General features: G+C 38.3%; 2 protein-coding genes across 3 annotated transcripts in view; both read right to left on the bottom strand.

The window, feature by feature from the left end:
• Window positions 1-21,233, bottom strand: part of LOC148190015 (uncharacterized) — an 83,313-nt gene that overhangs the window by 47,761 nt on the left and 14,319 nt on the right. The window contains exons 6-7 of one of the 2 annotated variants that reach the window (XM_088075990.1): window positions 20,038-20,256; window positions 17,516-18,429 (exon numbers count right to left, since the gene is read on the bottom strand). In XM_088075990.1, coding sequence (XP_087932116.1) covers window positions 18,030-18,428 — 399 coding nt within the window. In that variant the 5' untranslated portion in view covers window position 18,429; window positions 20,038-20,256 and the 3' untranslated portion in view covers window positions 17,516-18,029. Of the gene's footprint in view, window positions 1-1,618; window positions 1,714-17,515; window positions 18,430-20,037; window positions 20,257-21,233 lie in introns of those variants that run through there. The other variant, XR_015776287.1, reaches the window with a different exon arrangement.
• cxcl18b (chemokine (C-X-C motif) ligand 18b) lies at window positions 5,980-7,753 on the bottom strand. The gene is made up of 4 exons (XM_042485731.2): window positions 7,510-7,753; window positions 7,160-7,274; window positions 6,977-7,069; window positions 5,980-6,488 (listed from the first exon to the last, which is right to left on the bottom strand). The coding sequence occupies exons 1-4, from the start codon at window positions 7,580-7,582 to the stop codon at window positions 6,428-6,430; spliced, it is 342 nt and encodes a 113-aa protein (XP_042341665.1). The 5' UTR covers window positions 7,583-7,753; the 3' UTR covers window positions 5,980-6,427.

The raw sequence follows: 21,233 nt of genomic DNA, 5'->3' as shown, positions 1-21,233 counted from the left end.
GTTGGTTTATCACAGCTTGAAAGATGATTTTCTCTTGAGTTTGGAAAAGTGTCAGCAGTTGGCTCACTTTTCTAGCCTTGGTCTGGTTGTGAGGAGCTTTCTGTTTTTGTCTTGAGGCAGAGACATTAAGTACTGCTGAATTATTATTTTAAAATATTTATTTATTTATATATAGGCATTTATTTATTTTTAATGTTCCAAATAAAATATGTTCAGTTTTATTCAGTGTCTGCGAACATTCAGGCAGTGGTTCAGTGCGGGATGGGGGGGCCCTGCTGGTTAATCGACACCAGACAACTAGAAGACACTTTGGTACCATGTAGCTTATATTGTAGCGCGTGTTTCTTGTCTTTACATGTGGGTGCGTAAGTGTGTGTGTGTGAATGGCCAGACAGGACGAGCACCGCCTCAGGACCCATAGATGGAGTGGGCTTATCGAGGATCTATTCTTTCCCACACTCCTGTGCTCTGACCCAGACCAGGCCTGCTCTGATTTCCCCTGAGTGAAGCCACGGCAGCTCTGATATTCTCCGGAAAACTTTATCTCTCCAGCAAAGCTAATGGTCAAAAATCAAGACGTGTTGGCTCAGCTGATCACTCAGAGGAAGCTGGTGTGGTTGAGAGGCAGATCGGGCCCCGGCCAATCGATAACCCACTTAGCGTTACGACGTTAGCATTCATCGACAGACAGCTTGGGGATGAATGTGCTCCCTTTTATTCGGGATGAGCAACAAAAGTTGTGGTCATTTTACAGACATTATCCCATCAATCAGCACTTCCCCTTTGATCTGCCTGACAAATGATATATGTCATCTGTGATACCTTTTGTGTATTGGTGCAATTTAAAAAACTTAACTGAAACTGAAATTTATTTTTGCAAGCACATAAGTATATATTTTTGGTCAAAAGTGTACATATATGTATATATATAATTTATTTTTTAAAATAATATATACATATTTATATATATTTTTCTACTTATTTTTAAAGTTGACATAAGTTGGCATAAAAATTATTTATTACTCCAATTGGCCATTTACCTCTCTCAATACTATCAAGCTTTCAAGTCTTGCACAGCACATAACGGGCAGATTTAACACTTAACATTTATCATTTCTGAGACAATGGGTCTTTCATTTCAGACAGAGGCAGACAAAAGCACGCTTCAGATCATTTTTACTGCCAAATTTGGCGGCTGTTACGACATCTATAGCTACACTTACGCGAACATTAGCTCCATTAGTTGGTTTAAAACACCGTCCATGGCTGACTTCAATGTTTCAAGCTGACTCACTTAAAATGAGAAATATTAATAATGCAATAATAAGTATTGTCATTGGTCGAGGATCCATATAGAGAACACTTAAGAAAAACAAACAAAAAAAAACATTTTTTTTGCTGTGATGACTCCATTGATGGATAACTGAACAGGGCTACTGCGCACAGGCCCAGTGGCCCAACATGTCAGGGTGCCCCCTGTCCTTCACTTGCAAAATGCCCCTTAAATGAACATGTACGGAACAGGAGACTCAAAATGACCACAGAAAGACCACAAGGAGCTAAGAAACAGCCAAAATGACAAAGTGATACAACACAACCAAAACAGAGAAAAACTTACCTTAGAGATCCAAATGACGGGGGGACCGCTCGCTCACCTATTAGAGTGTACGTCCCATAAAGGCTGAGTCCTTTGGAGTGGCCCAGGTTTGATTCCTATAAAAGACACAAAATAATGTCAAGGGGATACAACATGACTAAAAAGACACAATTACTTCAATACAATAAAAAAAAATACCTAAAAAAGACAAACTACAAATATAGCTGCAAGTGGCAATTCCAGGGCTCAAGCCAGAACAGATCTTTGAAACTTGAAAGCTGGGTGAGATCAAGACCTTTGACAGTTAATGACAGAGCTTTAAAGATAACAGTTTTTGACGATCGGACCAATGCTTATTCATTTATGTGTCCAAATCTCTACCGGGTGACTCTTTTTTGGCAACACTACCACTTTCTATTGGTCAATTGCAGAAACATTTTGGGGACAAGATTCAATGGATTAGTCAGAAATATCCACAAATTTAGTGATGTTTGTACAAATAGTCACTGATATATTTCCAAATTTCGTGAAAGGCCAATGCAGTTGTTTGGGTGTGGTGACACCCCATATTGAAAGACTTCACAACAATTTTCCACATGTGGTTCAACATTATTATTTAACATATTCTGCAATTTTTGTAATGATAGGACAAAAAAAATCTGTTTAAAGACTGATTTGTGTTGTGCCAGATACACTTATTGCATTTTTTTTATTGCATTTTTTGCATCTTTTAGCACCAGACAGTGGTCATTTTGAAGGAAACTTTTAGGGTATATTTGAGGTTCCTCTGTGGACAACTTAAAAACCACAAAAAAATACCACATAGTGGTGCAAAACTTCCACAAAGTCTGTTTTTTGCTCCTGTGTAGGGGAGGTTTGCATATCTGTGCAGAGGAGCCCATTGTCTCAATCCGCCCACGTGTGAGTGTGTGCATATTTAAATCATGGTTTAACATAGGGAGCACTGACCACCCCTTGCTGTAATTCTTGACGGTCTGGTCATTTTCCATCACAACAACTGTACTCATTGCACTCAGCAGGTGTTTAAATAAGAAAAAGTCATTTCTCATGGTAATGATAACTGATGTTGGCAAGCTAGGAAAACTAGCTTCCACTTTCCTGGTGGAATGCAGAACGTCCCATCCCACCGCAAAATTGTAATTTCTAATCAGGTATTGGGAATTTCTTCAATTAGGTTAGATTACATAGACTTTATTGTCCATCAAGTAGTTGGTAATGACCTTCATTTAAACTTTTGGCAGGCTGAATGGAGCAAAGGTCAGTATAATCAGGTTGCAGGTAAGGAGGGACAGTTATCAGTTCATGGGTCGAGCAGAGTTCGTAGAGAGACTCGGGTGAGCTCACGTTCACAGGTGATAGTTCAGAGTTCGAGTAGGGAAATCGTGCACGTGGAGCGGACTGGCAGGTGAATGTATAAGGTAAGTTGCAGAAACACTTGCAGCAGGGAGCTTGTGGGAAAAGCGGGTACACCAGAGAGGCAGTGCAGACTGACAGTGTGAATGCGTCCATGTCAGAATAGCAAACATGTTTCCTGTTCTCACTCTTCTGCTGACATTAAGGAAATCATGCAGTCCTAGACACTATTTTCATTGTCTCTCACCCCTTTCACTCTGGGAGTCTTCTTTGTTTATTTTGGTCATTATTTATATCTCACTTCAGGCCTGTGTTAATGAGGCGTTACAGCACCTGGCTAACAAGATTATAGCATGGAGTAAAAACATCCAGACTCCCTCCTCATTGTTCTTGGGGACTTCAACAGAGCAGACTTCAGTAAGAACTGCCAAAATACAGACAGCATATCAAGTGTCCCATCAGGGACAATAACACATTGGACCACTGAAAGTTTTTACATGCCTGCTTTGATTGGAGAGTTTTTGAGACTGCAGTTACAGACCTGAATGAACTCTGTGACTAAAACCTTCTGCACATTCAACAAAAATTAACTGTGGCCTATTGCAAAACTCAGGCAGTGTCATCAGGCCAAGGAGGAGGCCTACATAAGGGGGCCAGAAAAACAATGGCAGACGATATCATGGTAGCAAAGAGGAGGTTCTCTTCAAAAAAGCTGATGCCTCGGGACCTCGACTCCCCCCAGGGACATACACAAGGATCCTGTTTGTGGATCTCAGCATTAAGCACCATCATCCTAGAAGTCCTCTGCTCCAAACAGCTCATTGTGCAAGCCCCCGCCTGCAGTGCATCACAAAATTTCTGACAGACCAGATGTAGCAAGTGAGGCTGGGCAAAATCACATCCAGCACCCTGACATCAGCACTAGTGGCCCCCAGGGATGAATGCTCTTCCCACTGCTCTTCTCTCTCAGCACCAGAGATAATCAGCTAGCTTTGCTTGGGGCGACTTTTGCAAAATGTTAGGAGGTAAGGGGCCAGTCCCAGTGTGAATCCGTTTATTTTTATTGTGAATGAGAAAATGGTTAGGGGGGCACCAAGCACCCTATTGCGTGCCAGATTTGGCCCATGAGCTGCATGCTGAGTATCACTGCTCTACACCAACAACTCCACCTCTGGAGACCATCTGTAAAACTCCTGAAACCTTAAGATGACACAACCGTAATTAGCCTCATCTGGAATGGTGACGTCTTACACACGGGAGTTGAACAGCTGACCCTCTCGTATGGTCAGAACAACATGAAGCTGAACACACTCAAAACTGTGGAGATTGCTACAGACCTCAGGAGGAGCCCCACAGCATTGCCCCTCCATCACCATAATAAAACAACACTGTGTCTAATGTGGAAACCCTCAGATTTCTGGAATCAAGCATATCCCAGGACCTCAATCTGATGTCAACTGATGACCCAGCAGAGGGTCTACTTGCTGCACCAAGTGAAATCAGTCATACACTGCCAATACACTGAAATACCAAAGCATCCACTGCTGCCATTACAAAGTACAATTTTACTGTACCTATCATATGTCACTGTTAATATAACCCTACATGCTGTGCATACAGTATATAGAAATGCATACATGCACATACTGTACATAATCATCCAGTCCAGGTATATCTATTCAGTATTTATTTCTTTGCACTATTTTTTATAGTTTACAACTTACAGAACACTCTAGTTCTATATAGATATTTTTATTTTATGTTTATTTTTGGCCATTGGTAATTGTTATATATATTTATATAGTATTTGATATAATATTGGGGGCAGTAGCACAGCAAGGTACCACAAACCTCAACTGCTGGGGATCCCTGTCCATGGGCGGCCCTCTTGCTCATCTGGACATTTCTCCATTTAATGCATTTGTATATATCCAGTTTGTACATGTGCATGTATTTCTGCTCTGTGTGTATGTATGTAAAAAAAAAATCCCCTCTGGGATTATTAAAGTATTATTTTTTCTTCTTCCCCTTGAATTTATATAAAAACCTTTTTGTTTCACGTACAAGTGCACATAATAGTCCTTTCTATTTTGAATCTTTATTTGTACAGCTGTGTTGTCTTTGTTCCTCGCTGTTATGTCAATTTCTGTGTAACTACAGGAGCCTAATTCCTTGTATGTGTATACACACTTGGCCAGTAAAGGTGATTCGGATTTTGATTCTGACTAATAAAGGCAACAGAGGTTAGTTAATCTAGCTTGCTAATTTCCCCTTTTCAAGTGGAATACAAATTTAACAGCATAATGGGTCCTTTAATCGTTGTGAAGGAACAGATGGTAGTAACAGTAAAACTATGTGAGCATCTTAAAACCAATTCTGCTTTAAAAAAAAAAAGTTTTATCGTGTTATGAAAAAAGGAAAATACTTTAAGTAACTGCAGTATAATGTAGTTTTTTGTCCTTTCACAAAAAATCTGATGATTCAAATCTCAGTTTGACTTAAAGATTATTTCCATGATGCTCTGTTGACTGAGGTATTAATAACTTTAGCAGTCGTAACTCATCAATTTTCACCTCGGTTGACAGAGTCATGAGATGCTTCAGGAGTCTCTCCTCTGCCATGCCGCCTACAGCTGCTACAAACAGCTGTGGTCAAATTTTCTCACGGGCATCATTTAATTGTTATCATGCAAAGCCCTCCTCTCCCAGAGGAGAAAGTGGGTTTTCTATGATAACAATTAATTTGTCACTCCCCGCAACAAAGTCACTTCAGCGTCCTCAAGTGCCAGCTGCGTCTTCGCTGCAGAATAATAACCGTTTGTTTTTATTTTGATGTTGTCCGCTTGCTCGGCTACAGAAAGCTGGTGGTGAGCCACAGGTTTCATTATGAGGCACACGTGATGGCAGCTGAAAACAGATGGTTCACAAGATTCCAAAGGGTTATTTTCTTAGGATTTTAAATTTGATGGTATTTTTTGTGCCAAAAAACTGGAATAAAAACAAACAAGCTGTATCAAAATTTGCTTTATTTGCTCAGACTCAGACATTTGTAAAAAAAAAAAAAAAAAATCACAGACATAACATTTTTAAAATAAATAATCTGCATAAATAGCTCTTATGTCAAGCAAAATAAAAGTGTGTGCATTTCAACAGTGCCATTTTTTACACAAACTTTCTGCTATAGAACTGTACATACATTTGCATCTATACCTTAACATCCATAACTCTCCCCTTCCTGTGTCCTAGCTGTTAATCATCTCCCCCACACCACTCTTCCCCTCTCGATGTCATTTCCCAATCCTCTCCAGTGCAGGAGTTCAGTGAAAGCTCTGCTCTCAGCATTCTTCGGCATGTGTTCTCAGTCTTTATGTGACCTCCGGGACTCTGTTCCGGATAACTTTCCTCCCCAGTTGCCCCCAAACAACCCCCCCCCCCCCTCAAAAAAACTCTTGTACTTTCACTCTGCTCTTCTCTTTCTGTCGATACACTCCATCTTACGGGTCTCGTTTTTGTTTATCCTGAAAAGAGTGAGGAAGAAAAACTGGGATCAGGCCAGAGGACTAATACAAAACATCTGGAGGTTTGTGCGAGGAGTCACGTGTTAATGCTTGATGAGATTTGTGGAGCCAACTAATGCAATAAAACCCTTCTCTTTTACAGGAAGATTGCTGTCTCATTTACTTTGTTTTTTTACAGATTAAATTGGTACGTTTTGGCTCCAGAGTGCTACATCTTTGGGCCAAATCAAGCATTTTTGTGGTGAGATTTTCTGCATGAACTCTCAAGAAAATGGTGCAAAATGCCAACTGTTGCAAGAGGATTCAGTCAGTAAGTCTAGCTCAGATGCCTTTTAAAAAAGGTTGGATTTGTGTGCAAATTTAAGCTCGGATGATCAAAATGACAACTGCTTAACTCCAGGTCTAGTTCGAAAGTTAGTCGAGCTGAAGTGATGTTATTGTGTGTGCTCAGCAGTGATTGTGTGCATCAATTGCATGATGCAAATTACCTTTCCCAGCATTTCAAAAAAGCATTGGCCATCCTCCCCTCAGTGTTTATACAGATTTTGTCTGTGGAGTTATCTGGATTGTTCATGGTTACACTGAAAAACAAAAAACAAGAAATCAAATTCTGAATCAAAATCCCCTGGACTCATTCTAAATGTTATGAAGCTGCATATATTCTAACTTACATCAATTCAGTTTTATCACATCCAGGACGCTTTTCAAGGACTTGGAAATCCGACATGTTTCCCCTGATGAACTTGATTGTGCTGAGGCATGAGCAGCGTCCGATAAAGTCATGAGCTGCAGGGGAAAGTTTTTAAGAAAGCAGTTAAGTGGGCAACCTCAGAACGAGTCACATACAGTTTATACACAGAAATAACATGCATTAAAACTTTAAGAATGGGAGTATTACTGTAGGGTTAGATAATGCATGATCAGTTTTTAATCTTTTGCATTTTTTAGTCAGTACTGCAGCACACATTTTGCAATCTGTAAATATGCTGCTTTTAGAATGATAAATGGTACTTGAACTCACCTTGATAGACCTGAATACAAACTGCAGCCACAACAGCCAGCAGGAGAGTGCAGCTTTTCTGTGACATGGCCATTTATGTGTCCACCGACAAATAAGTCCAGAGATCTTTCGGAGGAGAACAGTTAGAGGAGAGAAGAGTGAAGAGCTGCGACAAGCCTCTTGCCCTTTTATAGGCAGAGGAAAAGTGGGTTTACCCAGAGTCCATGCTTTTTCCCGTCAAGCCAAACCTGAAACATAGTCTGGAATTTCCACACTAACTCTGGCGACACACACAGGAATGTGCCCCGCACTTCTTTCACAGTCAAGAGAAAATGATCACTTTCAAAATGACTCCACTACATGGTGATTAATACCTTATTAGACACTTTGCCTGGGCATGTCCAGGCAAACCAAACTCTAAAGAAACTGTATTTATCTGAATGATTACAGCTGTTGATGACTTTAATGAAAGTTCTTCTGAGAGGAAGTCAAACAAGTTGAAGTGGGAGGTTTGCTTTAAAGGGATAGTTCTGATTTTTTAAGTGGGGTTGTATGGGGTACTCATCCATAGTCAGTGTATTACATACAGTAGATGTCAGTCGGTATGTGTCCAGTTTGGAGAAGCAGGCTGAAGTCCTGGAGTCTGGCTCTCAAGAGAGCACTATAACACCATCACTTTCCAGCTGGAAATCACTGTGTGACACTGAGGTCACGCAATGAAAAATACTTTTAATATGTCTAAAATGCGTTCGGTTGCTCACCACCATCCACAGCAGTACATAACTTAACTTCTATTTCAGCCTCCAGCCTACATCTCCAAACTGAAGGCATGCCAACTGCCATGTACTGTATGTAATATTGTCTATAACTAAGTACCTCACATCAAAAAATTTGGACTGTCCCTTTATGAGCAGAGCCTCACTTTGGTTTTACAACTGTGCAATTATGATTAACAGCTAAACGCTGCAACTCTATAAAATGAGCCTGAGGATTGTATTTATTCTGTGTATGTAGATGGAAATTCCTATTTTATGCTTATTAGTTTATGTTCTGACTAATGAGTACTGCATATGAGTTTATGTGCTGTCAACTGACGGAAAACAGAGCGTGGAGCGTTTTTGTAAAATCTAAACTTTTAAGGGCGATCTCTTAATTTTTTTCAACATTCCTCTCGAGTGTTAACGGTTTACTGGCAACCTCAAAAACATGATGACACACTGTGTGAGGGAGGACGTGGATGCACTGGAGGAAAGCCAGCAGACTGAGGAACAGCACCTGTTGTTCTATGGAACATACTTAAATACATTTACTGTAGTAATGGTTTAAACTGCGTCATGAATCAGCTTCTGATTCTGGTATTTACAAGTGAGCATTTTCATGCTGTGGCAAGTGTCATCCCATTCATGACTGAACAACTCCCTGTGTGGTAAAGTGCAAGTTCCCATGCCTTTGCATGGTAGATCCATTTTCTAAATAGCCTTGGGTGACTCAGTGATTGCTTTGCCAGGAGTTGGTATTTCAGCATTTGGAGCCTAAACAAGGTTGAAAGTTAAACTCCATGTAAAAGCAGTCCCACTGTACTTCATACAAAACTCAGGCCTAAATAAAGAGCTGAACTATGCTCCATATCTCTTAAAATATTTCTTAAAATGAAGCACTTGTTTCACGTTCTTAATCTCCTTACACTGTAGTACTCCTCAGTACAGGTAACCATCTTCAGTGAAGAATTGGAACCTATACCCCCTTTTCTACCAAATTAGCTCCAGGTCTTAAACTGGTTGTGCTCATGACTCTTTAAATTTTGATGCTATCTAGTAAACCAGCTCATGTTTACACCAGTTTTGAGAGGAATCATTATAATGAAGGATGTGTCATTGTTGCAAAGTGCACAACAGGAGCCAACAATAGCAAAGTGGCAGATTGCATTGATTACCTGCAAGCTTTCGTTCTGTCATTACAGCTATTTGTTTGACCCAAAAACAAGCATGGATGAACTATTATTAATGGGATCACTGCACACACCTTTTCTCCTTATGATTGCTCACTTCATCTCTCAATTGTTGCCTTATCCATCTTGTCTTTCCAATCTGTACAATATGACACAGCAGCTGATAATGTCACAGTTTGCACTTCAAGTCACAAAAAAACCCAATTTTTTTTGTTTAAGCTAAGATACAACTTTTCTGGATCTGAATTAATTCATCTCTAGTCAAAATGCTCAGAACTGTTCAAAATTAGGTGGGGGCAACCGAAACAGAACCATTACCATGTTGGTAAAAAGCGGTATGAGAAATCATGTACACTGAACCATGATATATTTAGATATATTAATTTCTTATGTCTTTTTCTATGAAGTTATTTTTTTCTGTTTTGTTGTGACTATCTGATGTTATTGATTGTTTAAGATAAATTTGAGGGTCTTGAACACATCAGTGCTTTGTTCTAGTTGACCTGATTGTGTACTTCATTGATTTCACTTGTGACAGTTATCCAGACCTGCTCTGATTGCCTGGCAGGTGATGCCAACCTTGGTATATCTGTGAGCTGCCGCCTGTTTTTACATGCCCTGATGAAGACTGGGAATGTGCAATGCGTAGGCGCTAAGCCCATTTATTAAAGGCTTTTTAAATTTTGCAAAGCTGGGTCAGACGGTTTCTGCTGTATTTTTTTTTTCTTTTTAATTTTTATTCATGTTTGAGAGGAAATAGAAATCTATCAAAACAGGCAATGGAATTTGACATAGTGTTGGGGCAGCAACATGTGATGGCATTAACTTAGATATATATTTATAGTTATTAGGTTAGAATTTTCATACTGTCTGCCAAAGAGTCTTCAAGACATGCTGTGAAAGGAGAGGTCACACTAAATACTTGCAACTTTAGCCTGTTGAAATTGTTTGGTTCTGAAATTTTTACATTTTTAATACTGTAAACATATTTCCTGTATGTTCTGGTTCTATTTTAGTAAAGAGACTACTGAGAAACTAAAATGTTTGATCATAATAATCTTGCTATAATAAGACATTTTAAGGTGGCCTAAGAGACTTGCAAAGTGCTGCACATGTTAATTAAATTACATTGTAAAGTTACTTGTAATCGATTAGTTAGTTAGTTACTGAGGAAACAAATGGAATTAAATTACATTTGTTAGATTAAATGTGGGTGATTACAAAGGAAAATTCAAATACGAATATATTCTTTTTGGTAGAAAGCTCACATGCATTGTATGACTGATTCTTTTCATCTTTTGTCTGTGCAGGATTTTCCTCTTCTAGCGTTTTTCCGGATAACGCAGGTCAGCAAACCATTTGGACAAACTTGATTGCAACAAAATTAGGGTAGGATGCTTACTAGAAGCTGTCTCTAAGTCCATTTCTATTCATAGAGCATTGTTTTTGTACTCTTGTTTGAATGTGCACTCCTTTCCTCTAAGCAGGAACACATGTATGTTGCTGTTTGAGGTGATTCAGCTGTGTGCTGTATCTGTGTGCTCTCCCTCCTGTCAGCACGTGGAGTACTGCCCTTCCCTACTCTGCTTCTTGCTGGATTGTTGCAGTGCGTAACCTTCATCTCCACTTTCTCACAGCAGTAAACTTTATGGTTCTAAGCGTTCGTCCCCTGAGGAAGAATGCATGGTATTCTGTGCTGTGCCACTGAGGTGTATATATAAAGTATTGTGGTACGATCTGGCAGTGGAAAAACATTTATTATTTTGTTCCGGAAGCGGGTACAAACCATAGACTGTAAACAATGGACGTTGCAACTATGACGTCAGCCATTAGTTTGTGGACTGCTGTTTTGAAACCACGAGTTTGGCATTTCAGTCATCGTCATGTTAGGGTTTTTTTTGGCACCAGAAATGACTGTATTTGGACGAGAGCTTGCAGATGTGAAAGAACGAGGATCGGATCTGACTCATAGACTGCAGCGACCGGTAGCAACTCCTCGCAGACAGCCTGTCATTCAAACAGCACCAACCCTAAATATGCGCAACTTTGGGCCTTGATAAAATGTAAATGGGTGAGGCATATCAAAAAATACAAAATAAAAAATGACCTCCCGTACAGTTGTCATGAATGTCTAAATTAGCTGTGCAGACTAAAACTGTTTTTTTACATGTTTATTTCTGCTGTAAAGTTAAAGCCATTCTTATTCAGAATCTGTTCTGGAGCCAGTCTCAAGTGGCCATTTAATGAACTGCAGTTTTTGGCACTTCTACATTGGTTTTATTTTTCAGGCTCTGCAGACAATTCAGCTCCCAGTAAAACTGTCCTGATTGTCTGGATCAAAAATAAGATGAGCCCACATTAGCAGCACATGCCACAAAAACCACCCAAATCTTACACAGCTCATCTCCGCATGTTGCGCATTGTATTGTGTACATTTGTATGTTGCTCTGTAAAACATTGCATGCTTCATTGCCCCAACTGGTTGTCTATTTATGTCTGTTGATAACGCCCCTTGGAAAACAAAAAGGAACTGAGAGATTCCAGACTAACATTTTGATTTGTTCTGGCAACGCCAGCCTAAGCATCACCAAGATTGTAATGTGAATAACATTCTCAGTGTAGCAGGAAATAAGCCTTTTACAGAAACTTTTTTCCTGATTATGAGGGTTAAAATTATTGTTTTAATGAATTTATTGCACAGGGAACTGTTGTCACATGGGACAAAACAATTTTGTAACAGGCCAGCAGCCTCTGACTGAGTCTGGAAGCAACATGTTCTGACACAAGCTCAGTTTTGTGGTCTATTTCACCTGTAAACAGAAACAGATGGGTTAAAAAAAAAATTGGCCTGGAGAGTCAGTTGAGGACAGCAAATGTCTTGCATGTTTCGTAACAATAGCACAAAAGTAAGGAGACTTTTGCAGCCTGCTCTCTGCAGAAAATCTCTAACCAAAAACAAAAGCTCTCTGGCAAATTTTCTATTATACCAACTGAGCCAAAGTAGTGAAAGATGAGAAAGAATTCTTCACAGCAGCATCTTGCAGTCTACTAGAGTGTGTGATTGCAGAAAACAAATGACAAATGTATTATTTTCTGCTGTGACATATTACCTCATTTGATGCTTGTCTCTGCCTTAATTATTTGGCCCCCTCATCTCTATTGTTGTTGCAGTTTCTTAGTCAATAACAACAAAATAAAAGTCGTGCTTTAATTTACTTGAGGCCTCTTCTTTTATTAACAACTATAGTTCAGAGCCAGGATGATTGTATATCATATTACAGATCCTAGATAATCACATTTCATTTTTATGTGTCTATTGAAAACATCACAAACTCCCCGTGGCAGGAAGTGTAAAGTCATCAGACTCTGAGCTTGTACACCTGAACACAAAGAAAGTTGTAATTATTGCTCTATAAACCAACAGATTATTTTGATGAGGTATTTTATCTCTTTAATGTGCAAATGCTTGCTATGTGACCTCCTCTGTTATTTATTGTATTTTCAAGGTTATTTACCATAAGAGCAATGTTATTTTTAATAGATCACCTAGCACCAGCTTTATTTATTCATTCAACAGGCAAACCTGAAGGCAAGTATATCTGTACTGCATGCTTCCTGTTGGACCTGAACCAAATATTTTCCACATTCAAATGCATATTAAAATATCAACAAACGGGCCTTATGTCATTTTTACAACAAAGAAAACTTGTGCTAAATACTGTGTTAATGTTTCCACTTGTGCTTTTTCCTTTCGTGACAAGTCAAAACGACCGCTGTGAGTTAACTTGTTAAATAGGCTTCCTCTGTACACAGGACACTCTAAACATGTTTTTATCCGCACTTCAGTTCCAATAAACAGCCATTTTATTGTCCATAAACATTAGAGTGCAAAAGACAATTTTGCATGCATTTATCAGGCGTAGGCGCACACACACAGTTCTCTCCAAAATCACAACTTTCTGTTACAATATCGCAGCTATTACAAATCGAAATGTCCATAAAAATACACCTTGTAATGTGATTAAAACTGTAAGCCTGTAACAGGTTAGACTACTCACTATTAATGTCACTGACAGCCGGGTTTTGCCCAAACACATTCTGCCACATCTACTCCATTATTATGAGGATTTTTTCTCACATTATTTCCAGTGGTTGTGTCATGCACATGGATGCGTTCCCACAAAACCTCTCTAATAAAAAGATAAAAATCTTCTCTGTTAAAAAAAAGGCAACAGGAAGTAACAATGAAAACATTTTATTGCACAATAAGTTCCTGCAGTTTGATAAACCACCATTACACATGGAAAGGATTTTCAGTGTTTACAAAATCATAAATTTAACAAATGAAAACATTAAACAACACTGACAGCATATTTGGGGTATTATTGTGGTACTTTAGGCTTCATGGGGGTTAACTTTTCCAAACTCAAACCACAGCAGCCTCTCCTCCCAGGCTATTTGAAGTGTCAGCTGGCACTGCTAAGTGGCTATAGGTTTGGAGATGGAACGCTATGTGTAATGCTCACCGCATTTTTAAAATAGCATTTGAAATTCAACATCTCCTTTTCAAATAAATTGTAAATACAATGGAGCGGAATAAGAAGAAAGTAGAAGCAAGAGTGTAGGTTTCATGTTGAGAGGGGACCAACACATTCGAATCCAAGATCAACAAATACCGCCACTTTGTCAGTGGACTTACACGTCTAAATATAACACACTTTACACACTTGAACAATGCAGCGTTCTGCTTTGCGAAATAATAAGATCATGCAAAGTAAATGTACTGTGACTGCTTTTGTTTAATTGTCAGGAAATGTGAAATCACCCACACTAAAACCTGTTTATACTCTGCGACTGCAGTTCACTGCAGTTCAAATCATGATACGAGCCTAGCAGTTTGCAGATTTGATTCTAATATTGTCTGTAAGTTCAGTCATTGGATTTCAGGCAGATGACTTTGATGAGATGAGATGGATTTGATTGCGTCAATGCTGAGATCCTGCGGCATCTTCAAAGCTCTTAATATCTTTCCGCTTTCTTCTGCTGTATTTTACATTTAAAGTTACCCTTGTAACTGTTTACACATGACGAAAGTCTTCGGGATATTACATCCAAACTTTGAATGAGCTACAACAAATCTGTTTTTTATCACTTCTCTGGCACACTTCTGTGTATCTTATTGCAGAGGTCACAGTAACGCACACCTTTTTTTAATTTAATAAGTTCTAGAGAATTTCTTATCTGCACCTCAAAATCGCTGTAGATTTAATTAAAGCATATCCTCTGTTGTTTAAAGATGCAGTGCAGAAGCAGCACTTTCCTGTAAATGTTGTGCAATAGATGAGACAACGGCTCATAAGTCTTTTCTTATCTGCACACTGTTCACTTACTACATGAATCAATGTATTCGTTTGGAAAATCATGGTGTGTCTGAAGGTTTTTGCACGACAATCATCTTTCTGAGGAATACACGAATTTTCACAATCTTTGTGCTTGATGTATGCACTGTTGCACAATGCGTATGAGCAATTAAGGGTCGGTCAGAATACAACTCGCAGGCTTGTTCTGTGGAATCGTCTCCGGGGGGGCCGCTCTGCTCCCACTTTCCCTAACCACATGTTTGTTGGACATAACTTGGGTGATTCCTGCCAAGACCCAGCTGGAGACGCTTCCACATGGTCAGAAAACTTCAGGGAAAAAGAAACTAAAAGTAGTCGGCTGAACATGAAGTACAGCTTCAAAAGATAATAAAGTACAGGAAGTGTTTAGAGTCTGCAGGATGTTTACATGTCAAGGGACAAGGTCATCGCTGAAGCATGAGTGAATTACATGTTTTTCCCACAATTGTTTTATTGTGTTTTGAACAACATGTATTTAAAGCTTTTGCACAGTACTGTGCTCTGCATTTGAGCAGTGTAGAGGTAGATAAGGTAAAGTCAAACAAATTACAAAAAAACATACAGTGAATTACTACACATAAGGGATGATGGCCAAAAAGGAATTAATTACCAACGTGAGTGTGTGCAACCTGACGCGCAGCACAGTGTTATATGTAGTACAGCAGTGTTTCTCAAATGGGGGTACGGGTACCCTTAAGGGTACTTTAGAGAACAATAGGGGGTACATGGGATTTTTAAAAAAATGCTCATTAAAAAAATATCAGTCATGCTTTATTCCTAAAGTAATTACACAATATTACATTTTTTAAAAAGTACAAATAGTTACATAGTTAACATAGTTAACCATATTTTATATTCAGGAGGGGAGCGTGGAGTTAGTTAGGAACCTTCTGCATCAACACAAAATTACCTTCCACAACACTAACACTTGTAAAGTTATGAAATAATTATGGACTCTGCTAACAATTTAGCAAGTTTTTTAAAGCACAACCCAAATGTGAAAGGCACAGTTTTGTGAGTTTTTTTTCCTAAAATTCTGCATCCACTGGATGGTCAGGACACCTCGCTAAGACATAATAACTATATAATTTAAACTTAAAAGAAAGTGCATACTAAATATGAGCAAAGTATGTTTAAAATGTCACGTAGTCACATATTTCTTTGAGAGAATTCTTTTTGTTAAATTGTACTTTTATAAATTACTGAGATATTGAATTTGATTTTCTTACTAGTCTTTATTTCAGTGGCCCCCATCAAGTAAACGTGGTTACCAAAGGTTACACGTAACATTAAGATTTTTGTAGCCTATTGAGGCTGTTTCATTAACAAAAAAAAAACAATGACAACAACCTGTGAGTTATATAAAAAAAATATATATATATGCTCAGGGGTTGAAATGAAGGCCTGTAAGTTACTGAATGCCTTCTAATTCAGTTTATCTTTTTAAGCAGAAAATCTCTTAAATCTCGTAGCAGATTAAACATTCACTCTGTGACTTAACAGCGGGTTTTATGCAATAAGGAAAAGCCTTTGTCTTGTTTATTTGTTTTTTCTTTTTGTAATAACTAGACAATTCTGCCCCAACCAGTGGTGTAGTGGAGGGTATATGCAGGTATATGGGGTATACCCACCAATCAGGCAAAAAGCCATTGAAATATATAGGACAGTAAAACCAGTTCCTCTTTGGAAACCAACCATCTGCCTTATAGTTAACCCACCTCATCACCTGCCACTACACCACTGGTTCCAGCTGCCCCAGGAGAGCAGACACACTTTGGACTTCTGTGCTAGCTACCACAATAGTTCAGACTGTTAACACTTGGGGTTAAGTAATGAATTCGATATTTTGTTAAGTTCACAATTGTCTGACTCACTGGATGTAGACTGCGAGTATAAGCCTGCCATAGGCTGCCATTTATTAGCGATGCCGAAGACAATCGTGATTGATTTAGAAAAATACAAACAACCCAGGCCCCCCCCCCCCCAATACTGAAATGATAATGGATGCTTCTAGACCTTTCTCCGGCAATGACACAGAGTGATGAACATGGTTTTGGCTACCTATGGCTATTTTCAGGTAGACCAGAAATTACTGTGTTTCAGGTTTTGATCTGGCAATGACAGCACAGCAACAACAACCGTGTATGTATTGAGGAAGTGGATCAAATGGAGGATTCATTGAATTCATTCTGAAAGACAAACAGCCAAATTCAACAGATGATAGTGTTACTCACTCACTCAGAGACAGATTTTTGCCTGTACATGTGTCGTTGGTAATCCACCTATTTTTTTTAGTTGTTTTTTACCTATCCTCATACATTTATGGTTCATATGATATCCTACAAATTAGTGCCCCACAAATAGTGCTGTGAACTAAACATTAAGTAACGTGATTAAAATATAGTTACGGAGGTAGGGTATAGGAAAAGAAATATGGTGACACTGTACCTTAAAATGACTAAAAGTTCGCATGAACACTGGTTTCCTCGGACGTCCTGAGGAAAATTTCTGTGTTTTAGGAGCCATTTTCCAAACCAAACTAGCTTCCTGAAGGGACCCCTCCCTTCTTTACTCCTAGTGCATCAGTCATGTGATCATGGCTGTACATACTATGTACATATATGTACGTATGTGTACACACACACACACACACACACACACACACACACACACACATATATATATATATATATATATATATATATACACATTTTGGTGCATTAGTTTTCATAGGAAAACATACAAACAGTGCACGAAAACAGCCTGTATTTTTATACTTGCTTTACATATACAGGCCTTCAGATGAGTCTGATAGCACAAATCAGAGAGTGTAACTTTAAATATTTAAATTGGAACCTAAAACCCAAAGAGAGTTAACATTTCCAGCTTGACTGAGGGCCCCCTGGTGGCTACGGGGCCCTACGCAACCACTTAGTTTGCTCATGCCCTCGGCTTTTCATTTGTTTGTTCTGCCCTTGATATTTTTCCCTTTTCATCTTTTGTTTCATGTGCTGCGCTCATTCAACACTTCAAAGGGAATGCATATCACTTTTGGAAAAGTGGCTGCACTCAATTATTCCTTACACATAAATGAAACATGCAACATCGAGCTGATGTCGAAGCACGCTGCAGGGGTAACTGAGTAAATCCAGAGGTGAAGATAATCTGTTCACTCGGTTAATCCCACCTACAGCTCACACCAGGCCTGCAAATAGGGATTGTGCAACCAGCTTGTCACGCAGGTTCTGGTTAAAATGCACTGACGAGTCACTGTTTGAATAATCAGCTACAGCAAGTGATATATCTGATAGTTCAACTGGAATCCAGGGTGCGTAGGTGCTCGAGGAATTTGAAAGTATAGATGGAGCCAGGGGTGTTACTCCGGGGCATGTGCGCGCCATCCAGCGGCGGTGGCCTCTGAGGGGCCCGTGGAGGGGGTAAGGAGATGGCTGGGAGAGCTCTTTGATGGAATCCACATACTTCTTCATGGTATGTAGGGAACAATTCACGTTGCCATCCTCTGTGTCGCTCTCCTGCATCTCGTTGATGGTGGGAAGTCTGTCCACTGTGGACAGGAGACATCTGGACTTCATCCTGCAAAGACATGCATGTCTTTTAATGCTGCTAATGTGACAACATGATGTAAACATAAAAAGTGATTCCTTCTTTTTTATGCACTCCTGAGCCATTTACTCAATCAGGAAAGGGTAATAGATGAAATTTACAAAATATAATCTTTAATCTAAAGTTCCTCCTGAATAGTGATAAACATTTGGAATATTATATCACAAGTGAAATAAAAAAAAGGCACATTTTTAATGGCTTAACTATTCATACACTACCCCCCTCGACACCACCCTCACAGCAAAATATAGTCTCCTTTTCTTATTAATATTTGGAGTTTCCAAAGTTAGCTTTCTGCATTTTCTGCAAAGTCTATCTAAAAGGAGCAGTTTTTAAAAAAAAAAAAAAATCAACTGCTTATAAACCCAGCTCACTAAACATTAACCACAGTAACTTTATCAAACATAATGTGTCTACTTTCCCTTTAATTTGTACCACTTTACATATTTTTTCTAGCTACCTTCTAAATAAAATATCAATAAAGATTTGCACAATACAAAAATGCTGAATGTGTTTTCAAAGTAACATTTTGGTGGATCATAACTTTCCTGACAGTATGATGCAGTACTAGTGCCAAGCTGAGAAAAACAAAGTGAATAAAGCATTGAGAATAAAGTCATAGTATTGCAAGAATAAAAGTGTAATTTCGGGAAAAAAATTATAATATTACAAAAATAAAGTTATAATTTTGATTAAACAATAACTGTAATTTAATGAGAATATAGTCATATTATTTCAAGAAAAGAGGGGAATTTCAAGATAGTCATTATTTTTCATCATATCATGAGAATCAGGTCATAAAATATGGGATTGATAGTTCAAATAGTTATTACAAAATTTAAGTCAGGATATAATGAGAATAAAGTCATACTATTTCACGATTACTATTACAAAAAAGCCAAAATATTACACAAATTAAGTCACAATTTTACAAAAATGCCATACAACTAAAGTTGTAATTCAATGAGAATGAAGTAATACTATTTTAAGAAAAAGACATAATAATACCAGAATAAAGTCATAATTTTGAGAAAAAGTTATTCTATTACAAGAATACAGTAATCATTTAATTAGAATAAAGTTATGCTATTTCAAAAAAAAGCTGCAATATTAATATAACACAAAAAAGTCATAATATTACACAAATCAAGACATGTTTACGAAAAAAGACGTAATATTAGATTAAAAAGTTGCAATTTTTCAAAAAGTTGTAATATTATGTGAACAAACCCATTGTTTTATAAGAAAAAACAACAACTTTAAAATCTATGCCAAAAAGTCAGGTGATCGTATAAAGAGTGACAAAGTCAGCTTTTAGTTATCAGGGGTTTTTTCTCAACGTGGCCCTAATACTTCTTTGTTTAATGGAATAATAATATAATAGATCAGTCTCAAATTAGTACATTTTTAATTGTGCAATGTAAAACCCCCCTAAGGTTGCTAAACTCCCAAATTACCAGACTAACATCCCACAAAGGACATGACATCATTGTGTCTTAAATGGTAGCTAAGGCCCTATTTAGGAATACTGAAATGAGAACCATCTCTATACAAATTTCCATCAAAACACAGACTCACCTAGAAATGTCTCTTTGATTCCTCCTGATGACAGTTGGTCTTGCGACAGCAATTTCTTCTCCGTGTCTTTCTGTTTCTTTCCTGCCAGTGCTCTCTTCTTCTCCTTTCTATTTTCACGTGGAATGCCAGCAGTCTGTGGGTGTCAACTGTGCTTTTGCTAAGGCTCTCAGCATGTAAGGAACATGTTGCAGCAACATGGAGGTGTGAATCTGTAAAGCGCTGTCGGAGGATAAACCAGGCCGGGGGAGCTTTATAATGCATTAACCAGACTAGGCTAACAGAGCCAATTATAGCCATCAGTGCACAAAGAGAAAGTCAGGCTGTAATGGAGGATTTGGGTTGAGACGTACTGTACGGCAGGGTGAAACAAGGTGGTCAGGGGGTGACGAGGTGATCAGTGTGTGGGTTGTCGATGGGACAATGTCATTATCTCACATCCAGATAGTTAGTGGCTGCACAAGTTAGAGTTACTTTCATTGATAGGTTGAAATACTCGTTCTGAATACGTCAGTCTGTCAATTTTCTTTATTGAGACCATAAGTCCAATAAACTGCTTTCTTTCTTCTTACTGAACTATAGTGGTTTCCCCACAGCATATTCAATGAATTTTAAAGTCAAATTTTAATATAAAAAGATGAAAAATGTTGTTTTATGAAAGTTACTGAATGCAAACAAAAATGGAATAAATTACACCTTTTATATCATACTGTATGACCTTGTGCAAAGACCTTGAGTAAGTATTTTTGTATCTTAAGGTCATTCAAATAAATTAATTAGAAATGAAAAAAGGATGTAAAATAGACATTTTTGTCATACCCCTTGGCAGTAGAAGATTATAAAACCACTGATGAGAAATCTACAGGTAGATTAAGCTTCTATTCACAGAAAACGTGTAACAGTAAAAGAGCCTGCTTTTGTTTACAACACTCCATGGCTTCCTTTTAAACCATTTGATTAACACTTACTATTACATCTTTTTTTTATTTCACTTGAATAAAGACTCTTTTGTAGAAGTGGACATTCTGCTAAATTAGATATTTTCTCTGAAAATTAAATTATTATCAGCTCTGAATACATTTTTGTTCCTTCAGGTGACAAATTAAAGCCGAGAAACGCCAAACTAACATCAAAGAACAAGTGGTGAAGAGACGAAGGCCAACTGCTAAAGCGCCTCACGCCGCATTTGTCAAGGCCAA

The sequence above is a fragment of the Plectropomus leopardus genome, chromosome 3 (assembly GCF_026936395.1).
Source record: "Plectropomus leopardus strain MGB_pleo_1.0 chromosome 3, ASM2693639v1, whole genome shotgun sequence".
NCBI classification, from domain to species: Eukaryota; Metazoa; Chordata; class Actinopteri; order Perciformes; family Serranidae; genus Plectropomus; species Plectropomus leopardus.
Note: the sequence above shows the minus strand (reverse complement) of the source record. Positions and strands in the feature narration are given on the sequence as shown.

Bases quoted from the DNA above. Each gene is read 5' to 3' on its own strand.
- cxcl18b (XM_042485731.2), bottom strand. From the start codon at position 7,582: ATGGCCATGTCACAGAAAAGCTGCACTCTCCTGCTGGCTGTTGTGGCT. The intron at 7,275-7,509 runs GTGAGTTCAAGT...TTTCCCCTGCAG, and splicing joins TTGTATTCAGGTCTATCAAG to CTCATGACTTTATCGGACGC. The intron at 6,489-6,976 runs GTAATTTGCATC...CACTCTTTTCAG, and splicing joins TTTTTGAAATGCTGGGAAAG to GATAAACAAAAACGAGACCC.